Here is a 20,733-nt window from a genome sequence, read left to right on the forward strand (position 1 = left end):
TAAAAAAGGAGAGCTTGTCACAGGAAGGGGCAGCAACTAGGAGGAGAGTGGCTATGCCTCAGAAATAGCTGACTCTTGCCACAGTGCTGCTGAGAAAGAAAGAGTTGACCAGCCTCCACTGCTCACAAGGACTTAACAGACCCAGGACAAGCTGATCATCATGGGGCAGGGATCAAAGATAAATCCTGACCTGGGGCCCTGCTGTGCCATACTCTTATAAAAAACCAGGCCTTTATAGAAAACCCAGAGACTGAATGCCTCCTCAAGCAGAAGACCCCCCTACACCTGAAAACATGGAAAGGCTGGAGTTAGGTTCCCAAGGAGGGAAAGGACTTTGGAAGGAGAAGAGACACTGAAACTGCCTGGGTGTGATCTCAGAGAAAGGCCCAGCCTATCACACCCCCATTTCTGTGGTATCAGAGTGCCTCACAGTCTTTAATGTATTTGTCCTTACAACACCTCTGTGAAGTAGGGAAGTGCTATAATCCCATTTTACAGATAAGGAACTGAAGCACAGAGAGACTAAGGAACTTCTCCAAAGCCACACAGGAAGTCTGTGATGGAGCAGAGAATTGAACTTGGGTCTCCCAACTCTCAGGCTAGCACCCTGATCACCAGGTTATCTTTCCTCTCTTCAAGAAATGAAGAAGCCATAACTTCCAGCCATTGATCTTATGGTCCCTTTCTCTACTAGATTAAAGTGCTCTTTTTTTTCCCCCTGCAAAGGTACTGTACGACCAATTGGAGCCATGGACTGAATTCAGCCCTTGCTAAGGGCTATTTGGAATGTGACTTGCAAATAAATTGTCTGACAAATGTAGCTCTTTCTTCAGTTTGCAAATCAGACCTGACTTCCGCAAAGTTAGTAATTAGCATTCAGTGAATAATTCATGTGAAGAAATTTGAACCTCTGGGTTGTTTGTGCTCTAATAAGTTTGGCTATCTGTGGTGCATGATTGGTTACCTAAGTTGTGTGATACTGTTTCTACTCCATGGCTGGATGACTGACGTTTTAGAACTAGGAAAATACTTTTATTTGCATGCACATACAGGTATCTGTATGAGAAAAAAATAATTCCCCAAACATTCGTGTTAATAAAAACTGCCTTGCAACTAGTGAAAAATAAAGGACAGAAACTAGTTCAAATTGAACTGCTGATCAGAATTTGAATGAATGCTGACAAACTAGCACAGCTCCAACTGACTACAATGGGAGTTGCATTCGTTTTCAATGGGGCTGAATTTGGTCCATGAATTCTAAATGAGCCAGCAGTTGACTTCAATTTAGTAGAATGACATATTAGAATCAAAAGATTTATTAAGTAGACCCTTTGCCTCCTGTATTCTACTCAAGCTACAGCACCACTGTCAAAGAGTTTGAGAAACAAAAATCTGACCTCCAGGACTTTAACATTTGATAAAGTAACAAATGAAATAATATCACATCAGTCAACAGAATGTTTAAACTGACAACCAAACCATGGCTACTACAATACCAAACTCCAAGTGCAACATATGCATTCCAATAACTATGTTGGTTGTATGCTAAATTTATACTGTAAGCAACTATTGATCTTGAAAACTGCCAATTAAAATGCCAAATTGGGAAGAGATGAGAGATTTTTAAAATATCACTAACTCTAGTAATTGCTGCATAATATGCAGGCCTACAACTCTGATCTATTTCAAATTAATGCACTTACCAAAAATGTGAAATGCTTGGATAGTTTTAAATTGCTCCATGTGGCACACGCACAGAACTGCTATTTTAGTTCTCTAATGGTTTTTAATTAAACGTATTTTCACTCTAAGCCAAGGAAAGGCTTGTCTACAACAGAACAATCCATCCCTCAGTTTATTCACACAAAATGTTATTTAGATGAAAATCAGCTGGGCCATGAAGCTTATTTTGACCTATTCCATAGGGCATCTTGCAAAGAGAGAGAACCATAGGGAAGTGGAAACTTCATTATAATGCTATAATATATATTTTTTTCATTTCTAAAAGCTCAGTGTTAGATTAGTGCCTTCAGCATTAATGTACAGTAGGTGTGTTGCCTCAGTATGGGAAGCTATTGGGCCTCTATCACAAACTTTTAGACCCTTTCCAGGCACTCAAGAACTCGTGGTAATATGCATGACATAAAAATCAAAAAAATAAAATAGATCATGGTGTCCATCATGCCTCTATTTTTGTCCTTCTCATAGAACTATGCCTCCTCACCACATCCTGCCCTTTTGTGTGTGGATGTAACTGGCAGATTAGGGATTGCGAAGATGTTGACAACAATAAAATGTTCAAGTGTAGACAAGGACTAATAGGTGTAACCATGCCTCGCCAACAAAAAGGTGTCCTTTCAAGCAGAGTAAACCAAACACACATGGAGAAGAAAAAAAAAAAAAAAGTATATTATGCCTAAATTCTGTTTCCAGGTCACCAGTGATTATGGATTGTGTAAAGTATAGCTGAATGTAAGCCCACATTGCATATTTTATGAGCATTCTCTTGCATGCTCCAAGTCTATCTATCTATTGAACTTTCACATCACTGTAATATCTGAGTGCCTCTCAATCTTTTCGTGTATTTATCCAGCTCTGTGGGTTAGCAAAGTGCTATTATCTCCATTTTACAGTTGGGGAACCAAGGCACAGAGATGCTAAGTGACTTGTTCCAGGTCACACAGGAAGTCTGTGACAGAGTACAGACTTCAACCCACGTCCTTTAAGTCCTAGGCTAGAGCCCTAACCACTCAATCATCCACCAAGTCACATCCATCTCTGCATGATAAAACTACAGCTCGCTTCAAGCGCCGAGACATAGAGTCTTTGAAACCTGTTAGCATAATGGTTGATAGATATACGTGAAAATCATAAGTTCCTCTTAATGGATGATGGGTGTGTTATCACTTTGCCTCCAAGTATGTTCTGTCCCTTTGTGGCAATGTCCCCCATTACTCCTCAGCATGCTCAATTCACATTGTGAGGAAATGTCACTGTCTGCTCCATGCTGGAGATGATCTGCCAAATGCCTGACTGGCAGCTCTGAGTGGGAGAACTTTGGTTCCCAGATCAGGATTAGACTGCACATCAGCCAAGCTTGCAGAGCCCTACAGAAGCGTTGACATCACAACAGCAGAATTTCTTTAGGTCTACTGAGTGCCTGTTGTTACCACATCACTGGCTATATTTAACAGATTAATGGAAATCTACAAACCTAAACCAAACCCTGTATGTAAGGAAGTGTCACCTTAATCAGCTTAGTGTTCAGTCTGAAAAGCATAGAGTTTGAGTCCAAAATCATGTGTCAGCCTTATCATCTCGGAGCTCAACATATTTTACCTTCCAGGTTTTGAGTATTTCAAAGTTTTAACATGCTGAAATCCTTATTAGGCCAAAAGTACTGACACAATAAGCCATACTCTAAATCAAATGGAAAAGAATGCCTGACAAGCGTATATGCATTGTGAACATCCAGATGAGAACAGCATCGAATCGCTGTATAATATCCAGTCAGCACCTCTAAACTCTTCCAAATTAAGCACTGTATAAGAACCCTGAAATGCTCTGGTAATTTTAAATTGATATGCATTGCTCATGCTCAGAAACAGCTTGTTTGTTTTTATTACATTTTTAATTAAACTTTTTTTAGCATTATTTACTTCTGGGCAAAATATATTTAATGAATATAAATAGGGGATAAAATCTTGAAGCACACGGCCACCAGTGTTTAGTTACTAAGGATTGAGAGAAGAGAGAAGAAATGATAAGAATAGCAGATGGGCTGGTATTCAGGACCAGTTTTGGGTTATGTACAATATGAAACTAGCCCTAAAACTGGTTCCTCTGACATCCAGTTATCATAATCTTTTGGTCTACTGCCTGTGTCAGCCTCAGCTGTGTTGACTAGAAGTCTTGAAGAGAACTGTCTCCAGTTAGATGACAAAGGCAGCAAAATTATGAATTTACTGCTCCCCAGCTTATTCAGCTAGGAGCTATTCAAAAGTTTCTGTTTTTCTTGAAAAAAAACAAACAAGGAATTTAAATAGAAAAAACCTCAATGTTAAACCAACATTAAGGTTTCACATTTAGGGTGGGAGTTTCCTACGTGCTTGGGGTTGGCCTAATTTTCATCCCACAGAAATTACTGAGAGTTATTCCATTGACTTCAATAGGGTCAAAGCTGATTACGTTTGAAACTCCCATTCCTAAAATGTGCAAAGTAGGAAAATGCAGATATCAGGACTCAACAGCAATTTGAACTTATATATAGGATTCATAACATGAACATTATTCTATACATTTAACAATGCAACAGAAATATGTAAAACTACACAACAAGAAAAAAGAGAAGGGAAAATACTTAATGTATAAGCATGGGCACGTAAATCTTATGTGAATCCTTACTTTTTTAGTTCTTAATTTCTACACATATAGAAAGTCACAAAAGTGATGATGCCACAGTGTCAGTTAGCTAATTTATAGTAGAAAGGAAACCAAATTCAAGATGAAGTAGCTAGGCCAGAAGTTCATGCAATTCTTTACAGAGAAATATCATAATGTGACCAGGCCCACAAAAATTTAAATGGGAATATACTGTACAAAATTTCAAGGAGGAAGAAAAACAAAACATTTTTGAGAAGAACTTCCGTAATGCACAGTAATATCACTTAAGTTTTTAATATTTTTAATGCTCTTCTATTCGGAAAAATGCAGGCCTGCTTGTTATAGAACACTTCACAGACTTTTAAGCTGGACAACGAAAGTGCCACTTGCCCAAAGGATTTTTCCCGAATTGTTTTCACTCACTGGTATTCTCTGTCTATGGTCTCCAAGGTACTTCTTTATTTTCTCAGATAGTTTGCTTCCTTTACCATACTGTTTCCCATTTCAAGTTTCTATTATTTCTAAGAAAAATCTGCTTTAGTAGGCAAAATCTTTCTCACTGAAAATCTTTAAATCAAACAATATATTTTCCTAAGTGCCCTATACTGTTAATTCTGATCAGAATTTGCAATTTTTTCCCAATTAGTAAGATCAAGGTTATTTTATTTTTATATATATATTGTGACAAAATTCCTCCTCTACCTTGGTGGGTCTTGCACTTATTGGAGGATTTGCTCACCTCGGAGATTCATGGCAGCCCTCAGTTTGGCCGTTTTTGTGAACCCACAGTCCAGGTCAACTCCTCCTGTGTCTGGACCAGGAGTTGGAAGGTTTTGGGGGAACCCGGACCCGCTCTCTACTCCGGGTTTCAGCCCAGGGCCCTGTGGAATGCAGCTGTCTAGAGTGCCTCCTGGAACAGCTGTGTGACAGCTACAACTCCTTGGGCTACTTCCCCATGGCCTCCTCCCAACACCTTCTTTATCCTCACCAGAGGACCTTCCTCCTGGTGTCTGATAATGCTTGTACTCCTCAGTTTTCCAGCAGTACGCATTCTCACTCTCAGCTCCTAGTGCCTCTTGCTCCCACACATGCACCACAAACTGAAGTGAGCTCCTTTTTAAACCCAGGTGCCCTGATTAGCCTGCCTTAATTGATACTCACAGCTTCTTGATTGGCTGCAGGTGTTCTAATCAGCCTGTCTGCCTTAATTGTTCCGAGAAAGTTCCTGATTGTTCTGGAACCTTCCCTGTTACCTTACCTAGGGAAAAGGGACCTACTTAACCTGAGGCTAATCTATCTGCATTCTATCACTCTCCTGTAGCCATCTGGTCCGACCCTGCCACTATATATATATATTCCAGTTTTTCTTCCAATCGCTTCTTAAGACAGATATGACATTACAGCAGTTTCTCATAGTGTAGACAATTAAGTATTGCTACTGGCTTAAACCATCCCCTCTAGCCTTTTCTCCTTACACCTAAGTCTCCCTTCCTTTTAGAAGAAAGGTCGATCTTGTGGGTCTGATACATTATGGGAAGCCACGAAACTAATGTTTTGTTCCCGGCTCTTTTTAACAGACATTCTGTGTGACCTTGGCCAAGTCACTTCTTAGCTCTCTGCTCTAGTTTCCATATCTATAAAAAGGGAGGCAATTATTTGCCCATCCGTTTAGCGTCTATATGTTCCTGAAGTAGACCTTAAAGCTTCCTAAAATACACTCTTAGTGTATGTCTACACAGCCGACGTTAAAGTGCTGCCATGGCAGCACTTTAATGTGGCTGTTTAGTTGCGGCTCCACCACAGGGAGAGAGCTCTCCTAGCATTGTAAAAAACCCACCTCCACGAGGGGAGTAGCTCCCGGCACTGGGATCGCGGCTCCCAGCGCTAGTGCACTGTCTACATTGCCATTTTATAGCACTGAAACTTGCATCGCTCAGGGTGGTGTTTTATCACACCTCTGAGGAAAGTTTCAGTGCTGTAAGTGGCAGTGGAGACAAGCCCTTATTTGCCTCAAGTTTTCAGCCCTGCATTCAAGTTCCTAATCTGCCTCCTTCTGGTCCTAAACATTGACAGCACTTCTGAGAAAACCAACCTTTGAATTCTTGCTCTTAAGCTTCATGTTAGCTCCTGGAACCTGAACGTCAGGACTCCTAATATAGCCTTTGTCAGGTGATTGGTTGCAGCAAATAGCCTGTGATGGTATTTTCTATCTCCACCACTCTATATCACCTTCAGTAATAATCCAGTATAACAGAAAAGAATACAGATTACTTAGACATATAGGCAAATTTTAAGTGTGTTTTAAAATCCATGATCTATTCACTAAACTAAATCTATTTACTAAACTAAGTGGAAGTTCTGCAGCAGAACTGTCTTCTAAAGGAAATAAATTGGAGTCTGTTGAAATAAATAATACATAAATATTGTGCATCCCCAAATGAGAAAATCAATGTCCCTCTCAAAGAAGAAATTACTGTTTTTCAACAATTTTATCTCACTAGTAACTGAGTTTCCGTTCAAAATGATCAGTTCTTCTGCTGTCACAGGCATGCATAATATCACACCACCACATATTTTCAAACATGGAAAAAACAAACAGTTTCCATTCAATTATTTCAGAACTGAGGGTTGAATAGCGTTCTTCTGATCTAGAATAATACAGTTTTATAGCTTATGTTCTCGGTGGAGCAGAACAGAGAAAATGACCTGCTCTAATATCATGTCAGAAACTAGGAGAAGGGTTCTTTGTTTATGCTTTTTTGAGTTGAAGTCCCTTTACACTGTGAATTAATAATATCTAACTCCCATGTTTGATACAGTTCCTAAAACAAACTGGAGGCAAGATAACACTTAGCCCTACTACTAGGAAGTCCCAAGTTCCATTCAAAACCCCTAGCTTCTCACTCCCATGTCAATATATGCTGTGGACAATGGATATTATTTTTGGCTCCATCATTTATACCTATGAAGCTAAAAAACCTTTGTTCAAAAAGACCAGCTCCAAAACAACACCAGAGGAAGCACATGCAGCCCCCAGAGAGATGTGCTTCATGTCATTCCCCATCAACTCCTGTGGCTGAGTGAGGAGCAGCACTGACATATTTTTAGGGGCAAATTGCCCAAACAAGGTTGATGTGATTTGGCACCTTGCATTATGAGAGGTGAGCACTGGGTGTGATGGGCTGCCCCCTTTAAGTTGCCACCTGATGTACTGGGATACCACTGAGCCCACCTGTTCCACCAGCGTAGCACTCCTTTACCCTGCCTTGCTGAACCAGGCTCTTAAACCTCCTCTAGTGCACATATACAGGTAGGACCACACCCAGCTGCAGAAAGACACAGACAAGGAGGTCAGCTCTGGAAGACTCATCTTAAGGGACTTACCCCAGCACTCAGGTGCCCACCTCCCTTGGAGTGCAGACCCAAAGGTATATTGTCTTGTGCTTTACAGAAAGATCTACACAGCACAAGCTCATAAGAATTTGCCCTCTCCCTCAATGTGAAGAGAGATATGCACAGCTTCTTGCCCCCCACCCAGATAAAGATTGCACAAATTGGGTTATGATATAAACAAGAAATAAGTTTATTCACCACAAAAGACAGTTATTGAGTGATTATAAGGGATAGCAAACAGAACAAAGCAGATTACTAAGCGAATAAAACAAAACATTCACACTAAGCTTAAAATCTTAAAGAGACTGGTTTCAAGAATTAATTTCTCACCCTAAATGTTGTTTTAGGCAAGTTGCTGAGTTTCTGTGGCTTAGAGTTCCAGTTATTTCTTCTTATAGACAGGACCTCTCTGTCTCACTCTGGACTCACCCCTGCCTTTCCCCTCAGGTACTTTCAGCAGTCTTTCTTCTTGGGTAGGCAATGGAGGAGAGTCCAGATTAACCCCCTCCCCAGCCTTAAAAAGAATTTACCTGAGGCGGGAAACCTTTGTTTGATCCCCATCCCCCTACAGAGGAAAAGTACCAGTGTCCAAGGTGGTATTTTGTATCAGGTGATCTTAAAACCTGACCTTGCAGTGCCAAAGCAACTATGAAACAAGGTTTATTTGTAATGTCCACAGGAAGGAACTCCAGGCAGATGGGAGATCCACATCTTCAAAGACTCATTGTCTTTTTCTAATGGCCCATTAAGGCTAATTGCTTACTGTCTGGTTGGCGTTTCCCCAAGTACACACACAGTTGTAATTGTTACATAGTCAAGATTCCTAACTTCAGATACAGAAATGATACATGCATACAAATTGGATAATCACATTCAGTAAATCAGAACCTTTCCAATGATATCTTATATGAGCCACCTTGCATAAAGTATATCTTAGTTATGCCATATTCATATCATAACCATATTTCTATGAAGAATATGGGATGTAATGTCACACTGGGGTTGAAGTGAAGTGGACACAGCCACCAGAGACACACCCAAAAACCTCATGCTGGGTACATTTATTTGAGAACCAGTGGAAATAAACAACATTAAATGTCTTGAATCCAGCCAATCCCCTGGGAAGAAATTCCAGAGAGCTCACTTGGCCCGAATAGGATCAATAATCTTGCAGTCCTCATCTGGCACTGAGGTCTTTGCCTGAGTTACAGTATGGATTTCAGCACAACGCTCAATCTGTTTTTGTTATAAAATCAAGTTTAAAGAAGAAAACAGCTTCAAAAAATGTTGCAGCGAAGTTACACACTATGTGAGATCAAACACATGATGATTATAGTCTTTTCCATGTTGATCCACTACAAGGTCTAGTTCAGATGTCTTTACATCTGAATATATTACCTAGATGCTAATCTTGCCTACTGCATAACACAGGCCAAAGAACTTCCCCCAAAATAATTCCTAGAGCATATCTTTTAGAAAAATATCCAATCCTGATTTAAAAGTTGTCAGTGATGGAAAACCTATCAGGACCCTTGATAAGTAGTTCCAGTGGTTAATTACATGCACTGTTAAATTTTTATGCCTTATTTCCAGTCTAAATTTGTCTAGCTTCAACTTCCAGCCATTGGATCCTGTTATAACTTCCTCTGATAGATTAAAAAGCCCAATAGTAAATATTTGTTCCCCATGTAGATAATTATAGACTGTAATCAACTCACTCCAAACAGACTGAGCTCTTTGAGCCTATCACTATAAGAAATGTTTTCTAATCCTTTATTTATTCTCATAGCTCTTCTCTGAACCCTCTCCAATTTATCAACATCCTTCTTGAATTGTGGCCACCAGAACTGGACAACATATTCTAGTAGCAGTCGCACCAGTACCATATACAGAAGTAAAATAACCTCTTGAGATTCCCATTTATGCATCCCACGATCACATTAGCTCTTTTGGCCACAGTGTTGCACGAGGAGCTCACATTCAGCTGATTATCCATCACAACCCCTAGTTCTTTTTCAAAGTCACTGCTTCCCAGGATGGAATCTCCCATTCTATAAGTATGGCCTAAGTTCTTTGCTCCCAGATGTATACATTTACATTTGGACATATTAAAAAACACAGTTTGCTTGCACACAGTTTACCAAGCATTCCAGATCTCTCTGAATCAGTGACCTGTCCTCTTCATTATTTACCACTCTCAATTTTTGTGTCATCTGCAACCTTTATCAGTGATGATTTTATGTTTTCTTCTAGGTCATGGATAAGAATGTTAAATAGCATAAGACCAAGAACTGACCCCATTGGAGAGACATTCACTTGATGATGATTCCCCATTTACAATTAAATTATGTGATCTATCAGTTAGCCAGTTTTTAATCCATTTACTGTGTGCCATGTTAATTTTATATCATTCTATTTTTTTCACCAAAATATCATCTGGTACTAAGTCAAGTACCTTAGAGAAGTCTAACTATATTACGTCAGCACTATTACCTTTATCAACCAAACTTGTAATCTCATTTAAATAATATATAATGTTAGCTTGTCAGGATTTATTTTCCATAAATCCATGTCGATTTGCCTTTATTTCTTGATTAATTAAGTCTTGTATCAGTCATCCCATTATCTTGCCTAGGATCCACGTAAGGATGACAGGCCTATAATTACTCAGGTCATCTCATTTACCCTTTTAAAAATTGGCATAATATTGGCCTTCTTTCTGTCCTCTGGAACTTCCCCTAGTGCTCCAAAACTTATTGAAAGTAAACAGTAACAGTCCAGCTAGCTCCTTAGCCAGTTCTTTTAAAACTCCTGGATGCAAGTTATCTAGCCATGCTGATTTGAAAATATCTAACTTTAGTTGCTTAACATCCTCCAGAGATACCAGTGGAATGGAAAGATTGTTTTCATCACCACATGCTGAAACTATATCATCTGTTTTACCCACAAATGCAGAACAGAAATATTGATTGAACACTTCTGTCTTTTCTGCATTACTAGTGATAATTTTACTATTTCTATCTAGTAATGGTCCAGTACCATTGTCAGGATTCTTTTTGTTCCTAATATATTTTAAAAACTCCTTCTTATTGTACTTAATTCAACGGGCCATAAATTTCTCCTTGTGTGTCTCTGCTTCCCTTATGAATATTCTACAATTCCTAACTTCAGATTTATATTCATTACCGTCAACTTCCCTTTCTTTCATTTGTTATATATTTATTATAATAAATCAAAAAGTTATGCAGATATGCCCTCCAAACTACTCCACCCTCCCCACAACCTGGGAATTTGCTCAGGTAAAATGAATATATAAACAAAGAACTCAAAGTCACAGTAAAAGAGAAACTATATAAATTAACCATAATTACGAAACTGCATGCCCTTCCTCACACTGGATAATTAAGAAATGTTATATGGGATCATAATAAGATACCAAAACCTGATGGCATAATGAATTAATCATATTATTTTAGCTACTTGCTATTTTAAGGCTCCATTCAGTAAAAGCTTTTGCAGAGATTTTACCTTCTTTTTTTCCCAGCTTGACAGCTACAGTGCAGAGCCTACAGTGATTTAAAATTAATTTCTGCCTACAATGTACACCCACCTGCTCCCTATACTTGGCTCATGCTTCTCTCCTATCAGTGTTCTTTGTCTTTTGTCTACTCCAGAATCTAGGGACTAGATCCTTAGCTGCTGTAAATCTGCATTGGTCCTTTGAAGTCCATGGACCTAAGCTGATTTTTACGAGCTGAGGATTTGGCATCATACCTATCGTTGTTGTTATTTATATTATTGCCTATTTTGTTAGGCACTGTTAAAAAACCCATAGTAAGAAACAGTCCTTGCATCAAAGAACTTGCATGCACTTGGAGCAGCCTCCCAGTCAATGCCTGTGCCAAACTCTCTTCCTGTCCTCTTTAATGAGCTGCTAAAATCCTTTTCATTTCATGAAGCATTCCAACTATAACGGCCATGCAGTAGCCTTTGCTTTCTCTGTATTATAATGTTTTAGTACTCATTGTGCCTTGAGACCAGACGTTCTTTGGAACAGGGACTGGTTAATTTTTTAGTACTGTAAAGCAGTCGGTATATTGAGGGAACTATGTAACTTCATAAATAAAATAAAAATAGTAATAAATCATATTTTCCAACAGCAAACTCAAGAAACTCACTCTCTAGGTTTTGACATCTCTTAAGAGCATGGAGCCAGCCACACACACATTTCAATTTACAATTTGAAACTCATTTCACAGCGATGTAGCACTGACCGTTGTTATAAAGTTGCTCTGTCTTCTGCACATTCTTTTTGGGCAGAATTCTCACAATTAAAAAGTTGGGCTGTGCTTATTTTTTCAAAACAATGTGTAACACCATGTTCAAGAGAGAGGATATTGCATAGGGTCTGTGTGTAATCAATCACTCATATGTGCAAAAGACAAAAATATTTATCATTTTCCTTGAAAACAAGTCAACTCCTTTCATAAACATCAGCTCTTAGTTCACAGGTGACTGACAGCTATGAATCCAGCTGTTGTGCCTTATATAATTCCTTAGAAAATTCTTTGTGAGAGGCTTCACTAGGCATGTCTCATCCATAGGGAGCTGATACTTCAATACTGAACATTTGAAGGTTAGTCTTTAATACAGATCTGCAGGTTTCCATATGTTCTTCAATCTGGTTTTACTCCCACTGAAATCAGTGGCCAAACAAGTATTAACTTCAGATGTAGCAGAAGCAGGCCCTCTGTTAGGAAAATTCCTCACATGATGTAGGTTTGTAATGCTTACAGGTTTTGTCTTGAAGCCGAGTGTTGTGTGAGGAACTTGGTCCTTTTTGTGAACCAGAAGAGACCTCATGATTTCTAAAAATATACATCAGTGCTGTTTCCCACAGGAGCTCTTTACTGCCCTTGTGCTAAAGAAATTTACAGGCACTCAGTAATTTTTCAGATAGAGGAGAAAGGAATGCATGTTCTTCTATAAGTCAGCCAGGGATCTAAACCATCAAAGCTATAGGCTTTTCTTAAATATTAATAATTCTCTGCCTCTAAAACTTGCCCTGACAGCAATACCCTAGCATTCTGTGGGCAGCAAAGGAAAGAATCCCAGGGAAAATGAGTTGTGTGTTCAGCTTAGCTTAATATTTCCACGTTTTGATACTAACTGAAAGGTACCATGAAAGGTCTGAACTGAAATGAAGGACACAATTACAATTCATGTATTAGTAATATATAAAATGGTCCCCTCAATCCATGTAAACTGGTATGCAACAACAGGACCTGGAGAGGATGAGCTACTTAAGGATTTATACTGCTTGGAAGCGACAATTTACGGAGATGAGAATATTTTCATCAGTATCCAAAAAGAGCTTGGCAATAGCCATTCTAGAAGATACACTTGGAAAAGAAAACAAACAGATTCATAATTAATTGTTCCTGTATTGTTCCTCTAACTTCATTACAAATAGTTATCCATGAATTGCTTGGTTGGTGGAACATTTATTTGCTGCACTCGCTAGATGATATCACGACTCTTGAAAGGATCTGAGTGTTTTAGAGATGAGCCCAAAACAAAGTGCCACATCCAATCATCCACTGGGGGGTCGAGGTAGAAAAAAAGAGCATGATCAAAACAGAAGAACGTTAAGATCTAGATCCCAATTTTTCAACTGAGCCTATCTCTAGAATAGGTCAAACCAAAATCCTGGATGCGAAAAGCCAGAAGTTTAAAATTGGGATCTGAATATTGCTGCTAGGGCCCATCTCTAATTCTATCCAGTGGGTCAGCTTATTGATTCTTATGAAGAAGCATGGTCTTAAACTTCAGTCTTTCCTCCAAATGGAACCAAACCCAGACTTTTCTTTACGAGCATATAAAGTTCATTTAAAGCAGACCTTTCTCCCAGGTTGTGTAATAGTGCTGGCAGGAACAAGTTGCATACAGAGCTAGTAGTGGGTGCAATGGAGGTAAGCACTTCATTCTTGATGACTTGGAAGTGACTTAGATTAGAGCAGTTTAAAATATTTAGACCGAAAACATTTTCCATCAAAATATTTAATGAAAACAGATACGATTTCAATGAAGCTTTAGATTTTTTTATTTCAAAAAATTCTAACGGAAACAAAATGAAAATGTTCACTGCATTTTTAACTCAAATTTTCATTTTTCAAAAAAACAAAATGTAATTTGAAACAAAATGAATTTTTTTTCACTGAAAAATCTAAAACTTCTACAAAATTGTGAGTGAAATCATTTTCATTGTTTGACCAGCTCTAATGTAGTCAGCACAAGTTCCAGGTAGAATGCCTTGCAGAACACCTCCATGCAGACGCACAATTCCTGCATAATGACCATTGTTTTATTTTAAATTAACTTCTAACATATGTTAATATTGAAAAGCCCCAATGAGGGGCTAACTGTGAATGTTAAATCAAGATGTGTAAAATCCTTGTCAGCCCTTCCTGTTCTGGTGGGATGGAAGTGGAGGGCAGGGACTATGAAGAAAACAAACCATCCCCTTATTGCTGAGGATTTTCACTCACTATTTTTCTTTTTTATTTCTATTCCTTGTTTACTCCTCTCTCTCGAAGTGACATCCATCCAATCCTGACACCCTGTCATGGTGTAGCGTAGGCAGGATCAAGGAGCAGTGAAGTGATCAAGTTAGTTCTACTTCTTCTATCATAAACTCTTTGGGCTAGAATAGAGCCACAACAATTTACTCCAGCTGAGGATCTGGCCCTTTACTGTGTATCTACACTCTAATTTAAACCCACTGCACTGCATCTCAGAGCTCAGGTCTACAGAGTCGGGCTTGCGGAGCTCATGCCAAGGTGCTAAAAAACAGCTGGGTAGATATTGCAAATGGGGCTGGAGCTTGGGCTCTGAAGCCTACCCTCCCTCCCCCCGGACTTCAGGGCCAGAACGCCAGTCTGAGCTGCAATGTTTTACATTGCTGCTTTTGGAGCCAAAGCACGAGCCCTGAGAGCCCAACTCTGTAGACCCAACCTCTGAAACTCGCTCCTATGGGTTTTAAATATAGTGTGGCCCCAAACTAGCATCTTTCTCTCTTCTGTTTGACTGGTCAGCTTTCTCTCATTCCTCCTTGCCTCAGTCTCCCTCATCTATGGCTTCTAAATCCTCCTTCCATTCAAGATGCATTGCAGCATACAGTCGTCTCTCTGCTGCATCTTGGTGCCTTTACTTCATCCCACATTCTGGGAACTTATGAAGCCCCATGGTGTAGAAAAAATGAATGTAGAGTTGGAGGAGTCCAACTAGGACTATGCCTTTACTAATATTCAAAGGAGCAAATTGGTGGGAACATAAATATTTATAGATACTTGGATAATAGCCACAAAATTATTTTACAAAGCTGAAAAAACTCTTTGCCTCTGGATACATTCCATTGTTAGGAAGAACAAACTGGGTAGGATTTATGCTTCCAAACATAACAGAAAGGAACATTTTCATCTGGAGTCCAATGAATAATTACATTGATTGAAAAGAATAAGAAGTTACTGAGTATTTTGTGTTGTGTAAAGTACACACCAACTCCCATACCCACTCGCAAAGTTTATGACAACTTTAAACATGTGCATTTAAATCACATATGTAGGTAAAAAGCCAATTTTCACCTTTCTTCATTGTAACATATCCTGCTCTGCATATGTAAGTGTGCATTTTTTCTCCTTTTCTCCATTGTTTCTATTTTAAAAAACAATTATGAGCCAAATTCTCTGCTGCTGCAAATTAGTGCAGTTCTGTTGAACTTAATGGAGCTATAGCAATTTACACCAACAGAGAATTTGGCCTCAAAATACTAAGCTGAAAATAAAGACAGGAAGCAAAGACTAGGAGTCCTGGTGGGATGGAGAGAGCTAGAGGCTGGGACAAATGACAAATTGGCCAGTTGCAAAGGCTGAATAACAGAAGACAAGATATGGGTCACACGTAGTAGAAATTGGGTGGAGATGGTCATGTTGGCCTGGTAGCTCTTGTTAGTGGACAGAACAGGGGACTAAGAGTCAAGATTCTCTGAATTCTATTCTCCATTCCACCATTGCCTCACTGCGTGACCACAGAAAAACTGTGCCTCAGTTTTCCTATCTGTATAATGGGGACAATAATATACTCACAGGCATATTTATTCATTCATTCATTCATTCACGTACTCTGAGATTCTTGTATGGAAGGGCTAATAATACATATTAATTCTTTATAAGTAGTACAGCAATCATGTGAAGGGAGTTGGTGAAAGTTTGGTTAACCTCAAACATTTTAGGCTCACTCATTATTAATTCTAATGCCTCTTAAAAACAGCTGTTGTTTTGTGCAGTGAGACAATCTCTGGTTATTCCATTATGCAGTCTGAGAGCAGTTCTTTGGCACTTTTGAAAGCATTATTAATTACAAAGGGATGTTTGACATACTTGCCACTGGCCACAAAACAGTGCTATGCACTCTTATATTTTAACTTCACAATTCCCTTTTCAAAGAGTGTAATCATCCCATGTGTGTGAATCATGCTAAAAGAAAAGAGTAGCCATTTACACATTCCACAGCTATGCAATTTCAAGAGCTGGTGTCAAATAGCTTGACTAAGTGATGAGTAAAAGGGGAACTAGATCAGAGTCTTCAAAGATTTGAAAGGGGTTAGCACAGAGCAAGAAATTATTCATGATGGAAAAGGAGGCTATAGCTAGAAGTAATGAGAAGAAAGGAAAATTTAGGCTGCATATCAGGGAAAACTTCCTGACAGGCTGTAGAATAGTCCCCCGAGGGAAATAGAGGAAGCTCTTTAGCCTGGAATATTTAAAACTAGAATGGAGAAAATATAGGAACAAATACTAGTAGCTTAGGGAAAAATCCTGAATTGTCAAGCAGATGGGCTAATGACCTAATGGGTCTTTTCCATTTTTAACTTGTTTTTTATGATCATATGAATTCATCCTCATACATATTTCTAAGGGTTCTATTTAAGTCCACAAACACATCCTTTATTAAAATGCATTCTACCCCTGACTTATTTGCAATTAAATCTATCAAATATATGAATGCTCTGTGAAAACCAAAGTACTGAAATGCATGACAAGCCCTGAATTCTTCTCTTGGTCCGGTGCATCTTATGCTATTACCCTATAATGATTTTTCTGGAGTGTGCTTATGCACATTTTATTTATTTATTTATTTATTTTACTGTGACTCTTCTCCTTGTAGGATACATGCACTGGCCTTGCGGTAATCAGCTATAAGAAGCTCTCTAGTCAGCATATCGGTGCACTTTGAAATGCATAGGGTCCTATAAGGAAAATGAAAGATTATCTCCAGTGAGCACTTTATACTGGTTTAAGAAGGAAGAAACCAATTTCTAAGAGAGGAAAGGATTAAGGAAGTTGTAAAAATTGCATCACGGACCAGGGTAGAACATTGTTTAAACCACACAGTTTCCTGCACATTACCTCCTCTCCCTAATATTTGAATGGTCTTGGAAGAGCCAAAACGCCTGTCAGGCTGCGTCTACACTATGAGCTAGGGGTGTGATTCCCCTGCTTGTGTATGCAGACCTTGCGTGAGTATAAACAGCAGAGTAGCTGCAGTAGCACAGGCCATGGCAGCAGAGTCATGGCTTAGCTGCACTGAGTATTCAGCACGCTCAAGCCATGCTTCTGTTGCCACTACCCATGCTCGCGGTGTAGACGTAGCCTAAGAAACGAATGAACCTCGGACATGAGGCGTATGGGATTTTTCTAGCCAAGGCCTCATATTGCAACGCCTGTTCACACCAGTAGTCCTGGCCCCTGCTATGAGTCCCACTGACTAGTCTCACTGGGACTGCTCACATGAGTTGGGGGTTCAGGACAGGGCCAGTATTCCTCATTAAACAGTGTTACTGCTTTCCAACTATTTTTTTCTTCTTCAACAAACTTAACACTAAGTAAAAAGAAAAGGAGGACTTGTGGCACCTTAGAGACTAACCAATTTATTTGAGCATAAGCTTTCGTGAGCTACAGCTCACTTCATCGGATGCATCCTGTGTTAGGTCCATGGCCACAGGTGTGAGCTGCCAGATTACACAAAGGGACCTTGAACCAACCACTCCCTCTGTGCCAGTTGCTGGGAAGAGGCTTGGGTCTATGCCATAAATACGGGGATTCCCTCTACACAGAGGAAATCTTCCAGATGCCTATTCAGTAAAATGTATGGGTCCTTTGTGCTACTGTAGTGGCACACAATTTGGCCAAGTACATGTCCCTGAATGGGGAAACAGCAAGTTCCTCTTTAAAGAGAGATCTCACGCATTTTCTAATCCCAGGCAGAGTCAGACAGTATCATAGCTTTTAAAAAAAACCCTGAAATCATGTTAATGGGTGAGGAGATGCAAACAACACTGTAATTATGAAAGGAGCATGCTCCCATCAAGAGGGTTCTTCTTTCTCTCCCCCATCCCCATATTTTTGTTATCCATATCTCATTTATGCAGAGCTTTGACTGGCATTCAAAAATAGTTCACAGTGAATGCTGAACGGTGCTAACTAAGGGGGCTTTTTTTTGCCACTTAACTATAATTAAAATTTCCAATTTTAATTTACGACAGTGTATGTAGACTGTTATCAAGATGATATGCCAGAAGAGAATTATTGCACCTTCCCAGAAGGTGAAGCATAATGACTCCAGCAAACTTATGATTTACATCAGAGGTAGGTAGTTACTTAGCTAACAATGAGGACCAGCTTAAAAAGCTCCTGGAGGCAACACACTAGTTATCAGCATACTTATGTGAAAAATAAGCCGCAGTCTATGCAGTGGATGCATGTGATAAATGGGACTCTCTGATATTTTTCTCTTCATCATTCATAATTTACTCAAGCAGGATCTCTCTAGGGATCAATATTAAAAGCTCTCAGTAAAGGAAATCAGTGCAGAGCTGAAAATGCAGAACACATAACTTTGCAAGGTATTATATAACCAACACCAACAATTTCATCAGGTTTAAGTTTCCAACTAAGTTACCCATAGATGGAAGATCAATGTTACCTTTTCAATGTGCACTTGTTTATGTCTTAGCTAGCTAGTGTTATGATCCTCCTTTGCTGTGTAATCAAATCAAGTAATTGATGGTTCTATGAACAGCACCACATCCCACACATTTATATAAATGAAGAGTATCAAGGTCCTTTTGTACAATGCTTGCATAAAAACAACCAGAGCAAAATTTTCTGCTGATTATTACTAGGCACTAGCAAAGGAAGGGAGCAAATGCTTTCAATCACCCTCATGTATTCTAAAATGCAGGGGTATTTTGCTCTACAACATGTAATCAAAATATGACTATTTTTCTTCTATAGATTTTTGTTTAAGTGATCTTCCAATATCAACTACTTTGCACGGTCTGTCTCTGACAGGCAAGTTCTGGACCACGCAGGTGGTAGTTTAAGTAGCTGCATGAGAATGCTTTTACATGCGTCCAGATCGTTAGTCACTCAAGAAGAGGCTACATGTTCAAACTCTTATTTGTCAGTTATTAAATCCAGCTGTTTCAGTAAATGCAAGGGCTTTGATAATTTGAGTCTGACCCATTCTGAACAAAATGAGCGTGTGTTAGGGAATGTAAAAAGGGCCTGGAATAAAGGGCTTTTGCAGGTATTAATTTATTTTTTGTACATGTCTGTAATGCACTTTGAAGTAGGGTGCTGTACCTTTCAAATTCCCAGAACAAAGACAGTAAATACAGCAGCCCAAAACAGAAAATTTTGCTATAAATACAATTATATCTTCTTTAGAGCTTACTGTTGCATTCATATCAGGGACACAGTTAAAAGAGATAAATAACAAAAGCTTATGCCAACAATTCCTGCTAAATGTAGCACTAATTCATGCCTCTTGTTGCTTATAGTCTTCCAAAATGAATAAATAAGCTTCCTTGTCAAAGCACTAATTAATACACAAGTGATTCTCGACATTATGGCACAAGTAATGTTCCAATTTTCTATAAAACCTCTAACAAACAGCCTAAGGAGGTACTGTAGCAGGAAAAAAACATTGATGGTTACAATATGGTTCCTCCTACACAGCCTACTAAAAGCAGCAGCCATATATGAGATCATTAGTCATACTAACCTGTGGTGTCATTCCATGGCAGATATACATGATTGGAATATTTTCTGTGTCTGGCCCCTGATCAAGGCACAAATCACTTTTCAGGGAATTCTGCAGCTAGAATAGACAGAGAGAAAAAGAAACCAAATGTGTGTTAGAATGGACTATATTTAATCATTTCAATTTCTTTGCAAGAAAATCATATTTACCTGAGAGAAGGAAACATTCATAATAAAGACACTTGTCTGTGTGAGGTTAAGAGTGCATTTGGAGAGAAAACAGCTGGATCAAATTCTTCCCTGAATTAAACATATGCTGTATGCTCTTGTTGTTTGTAGATTAAATCCTGAACTTTTTACTCAGTTTCTATTATATCAATGGGAGTTGAGGGCCCACGAAACTCCCTAAAAGTGCCCAGGACCACTTAGCATCAGTCCCACATGGACTAAAACATAATGCCAGATTCTGATACCATTACTAATGCTGTACCCTGTCCCACAAGCAGTCCCAACAGCATCAGTGGGCCAGATCCTCAGCTGGCGTAGACTGGCATAGCTCCATAGACTCACAATCCACATTGCTACAAAGAATGAAGGATTTATTGAGCAATTTATCTAAGAGCACACCACTCAGTTTCTGAAAGAGCTTTTCCTCCCAATAAAGATGAAAGGCTCTGCAAGGAGTCTCATAAGAAATTTACATTCTGAAGGACTTCTGATCACCTTGAGCCTCTGGGATGGAGAATGAAATAAGTAAGTGAGAATTTAGGTACCACAGGATTATATGTGTAATTTATATGCATGGGACTCAAAGGGGCCCTCCTAGAAGGAGCACATATCTTATGAAACCAAA

The 20,733-nt window shown here is 39.1% G+C and overlaps 1 protein-coding gene across 2 annotated transcripts in view; it reads right to left on the reverse strand.

The window, feature by feature from the left end:
- The window catches only part of GALNT18 (polypeptide N-acetylgalactosaminyltransferase 18), a 385,548-nt gene that overhangs the window by 60,109 nt on the left and 304,706 nt on the right, over window positions 1–20,733 (reverse strand). For both annotated transcript variants that reach the window (XM_077820102.1, XM_077820101.1), the window contains one exon: window positions 19,903–19,998. In XM_077820102.1, the coding sequence (XP_077676228.1) occupies window positions 19,903–19,998 (96 nt within the window). The remainder of the gene's footprint in view (window positions 1–19,902; window positions 19,999–20,733) is intronic.

This window comes from Eretmochelys imbricata, chromosome 6, assembly GCF_965152235.1.
Source record: "Eretmochelys imbricata isolate rEreImb1 chromosome 6, rEreImb1.hap1, whole genome shotgun sequence".
Classification (NCBI taxonomy): Eukaryota; Metazoa; Chordata; order Testudines; family Cheloniidae; genus Eretmochelys; species Eretmochelys imbricata.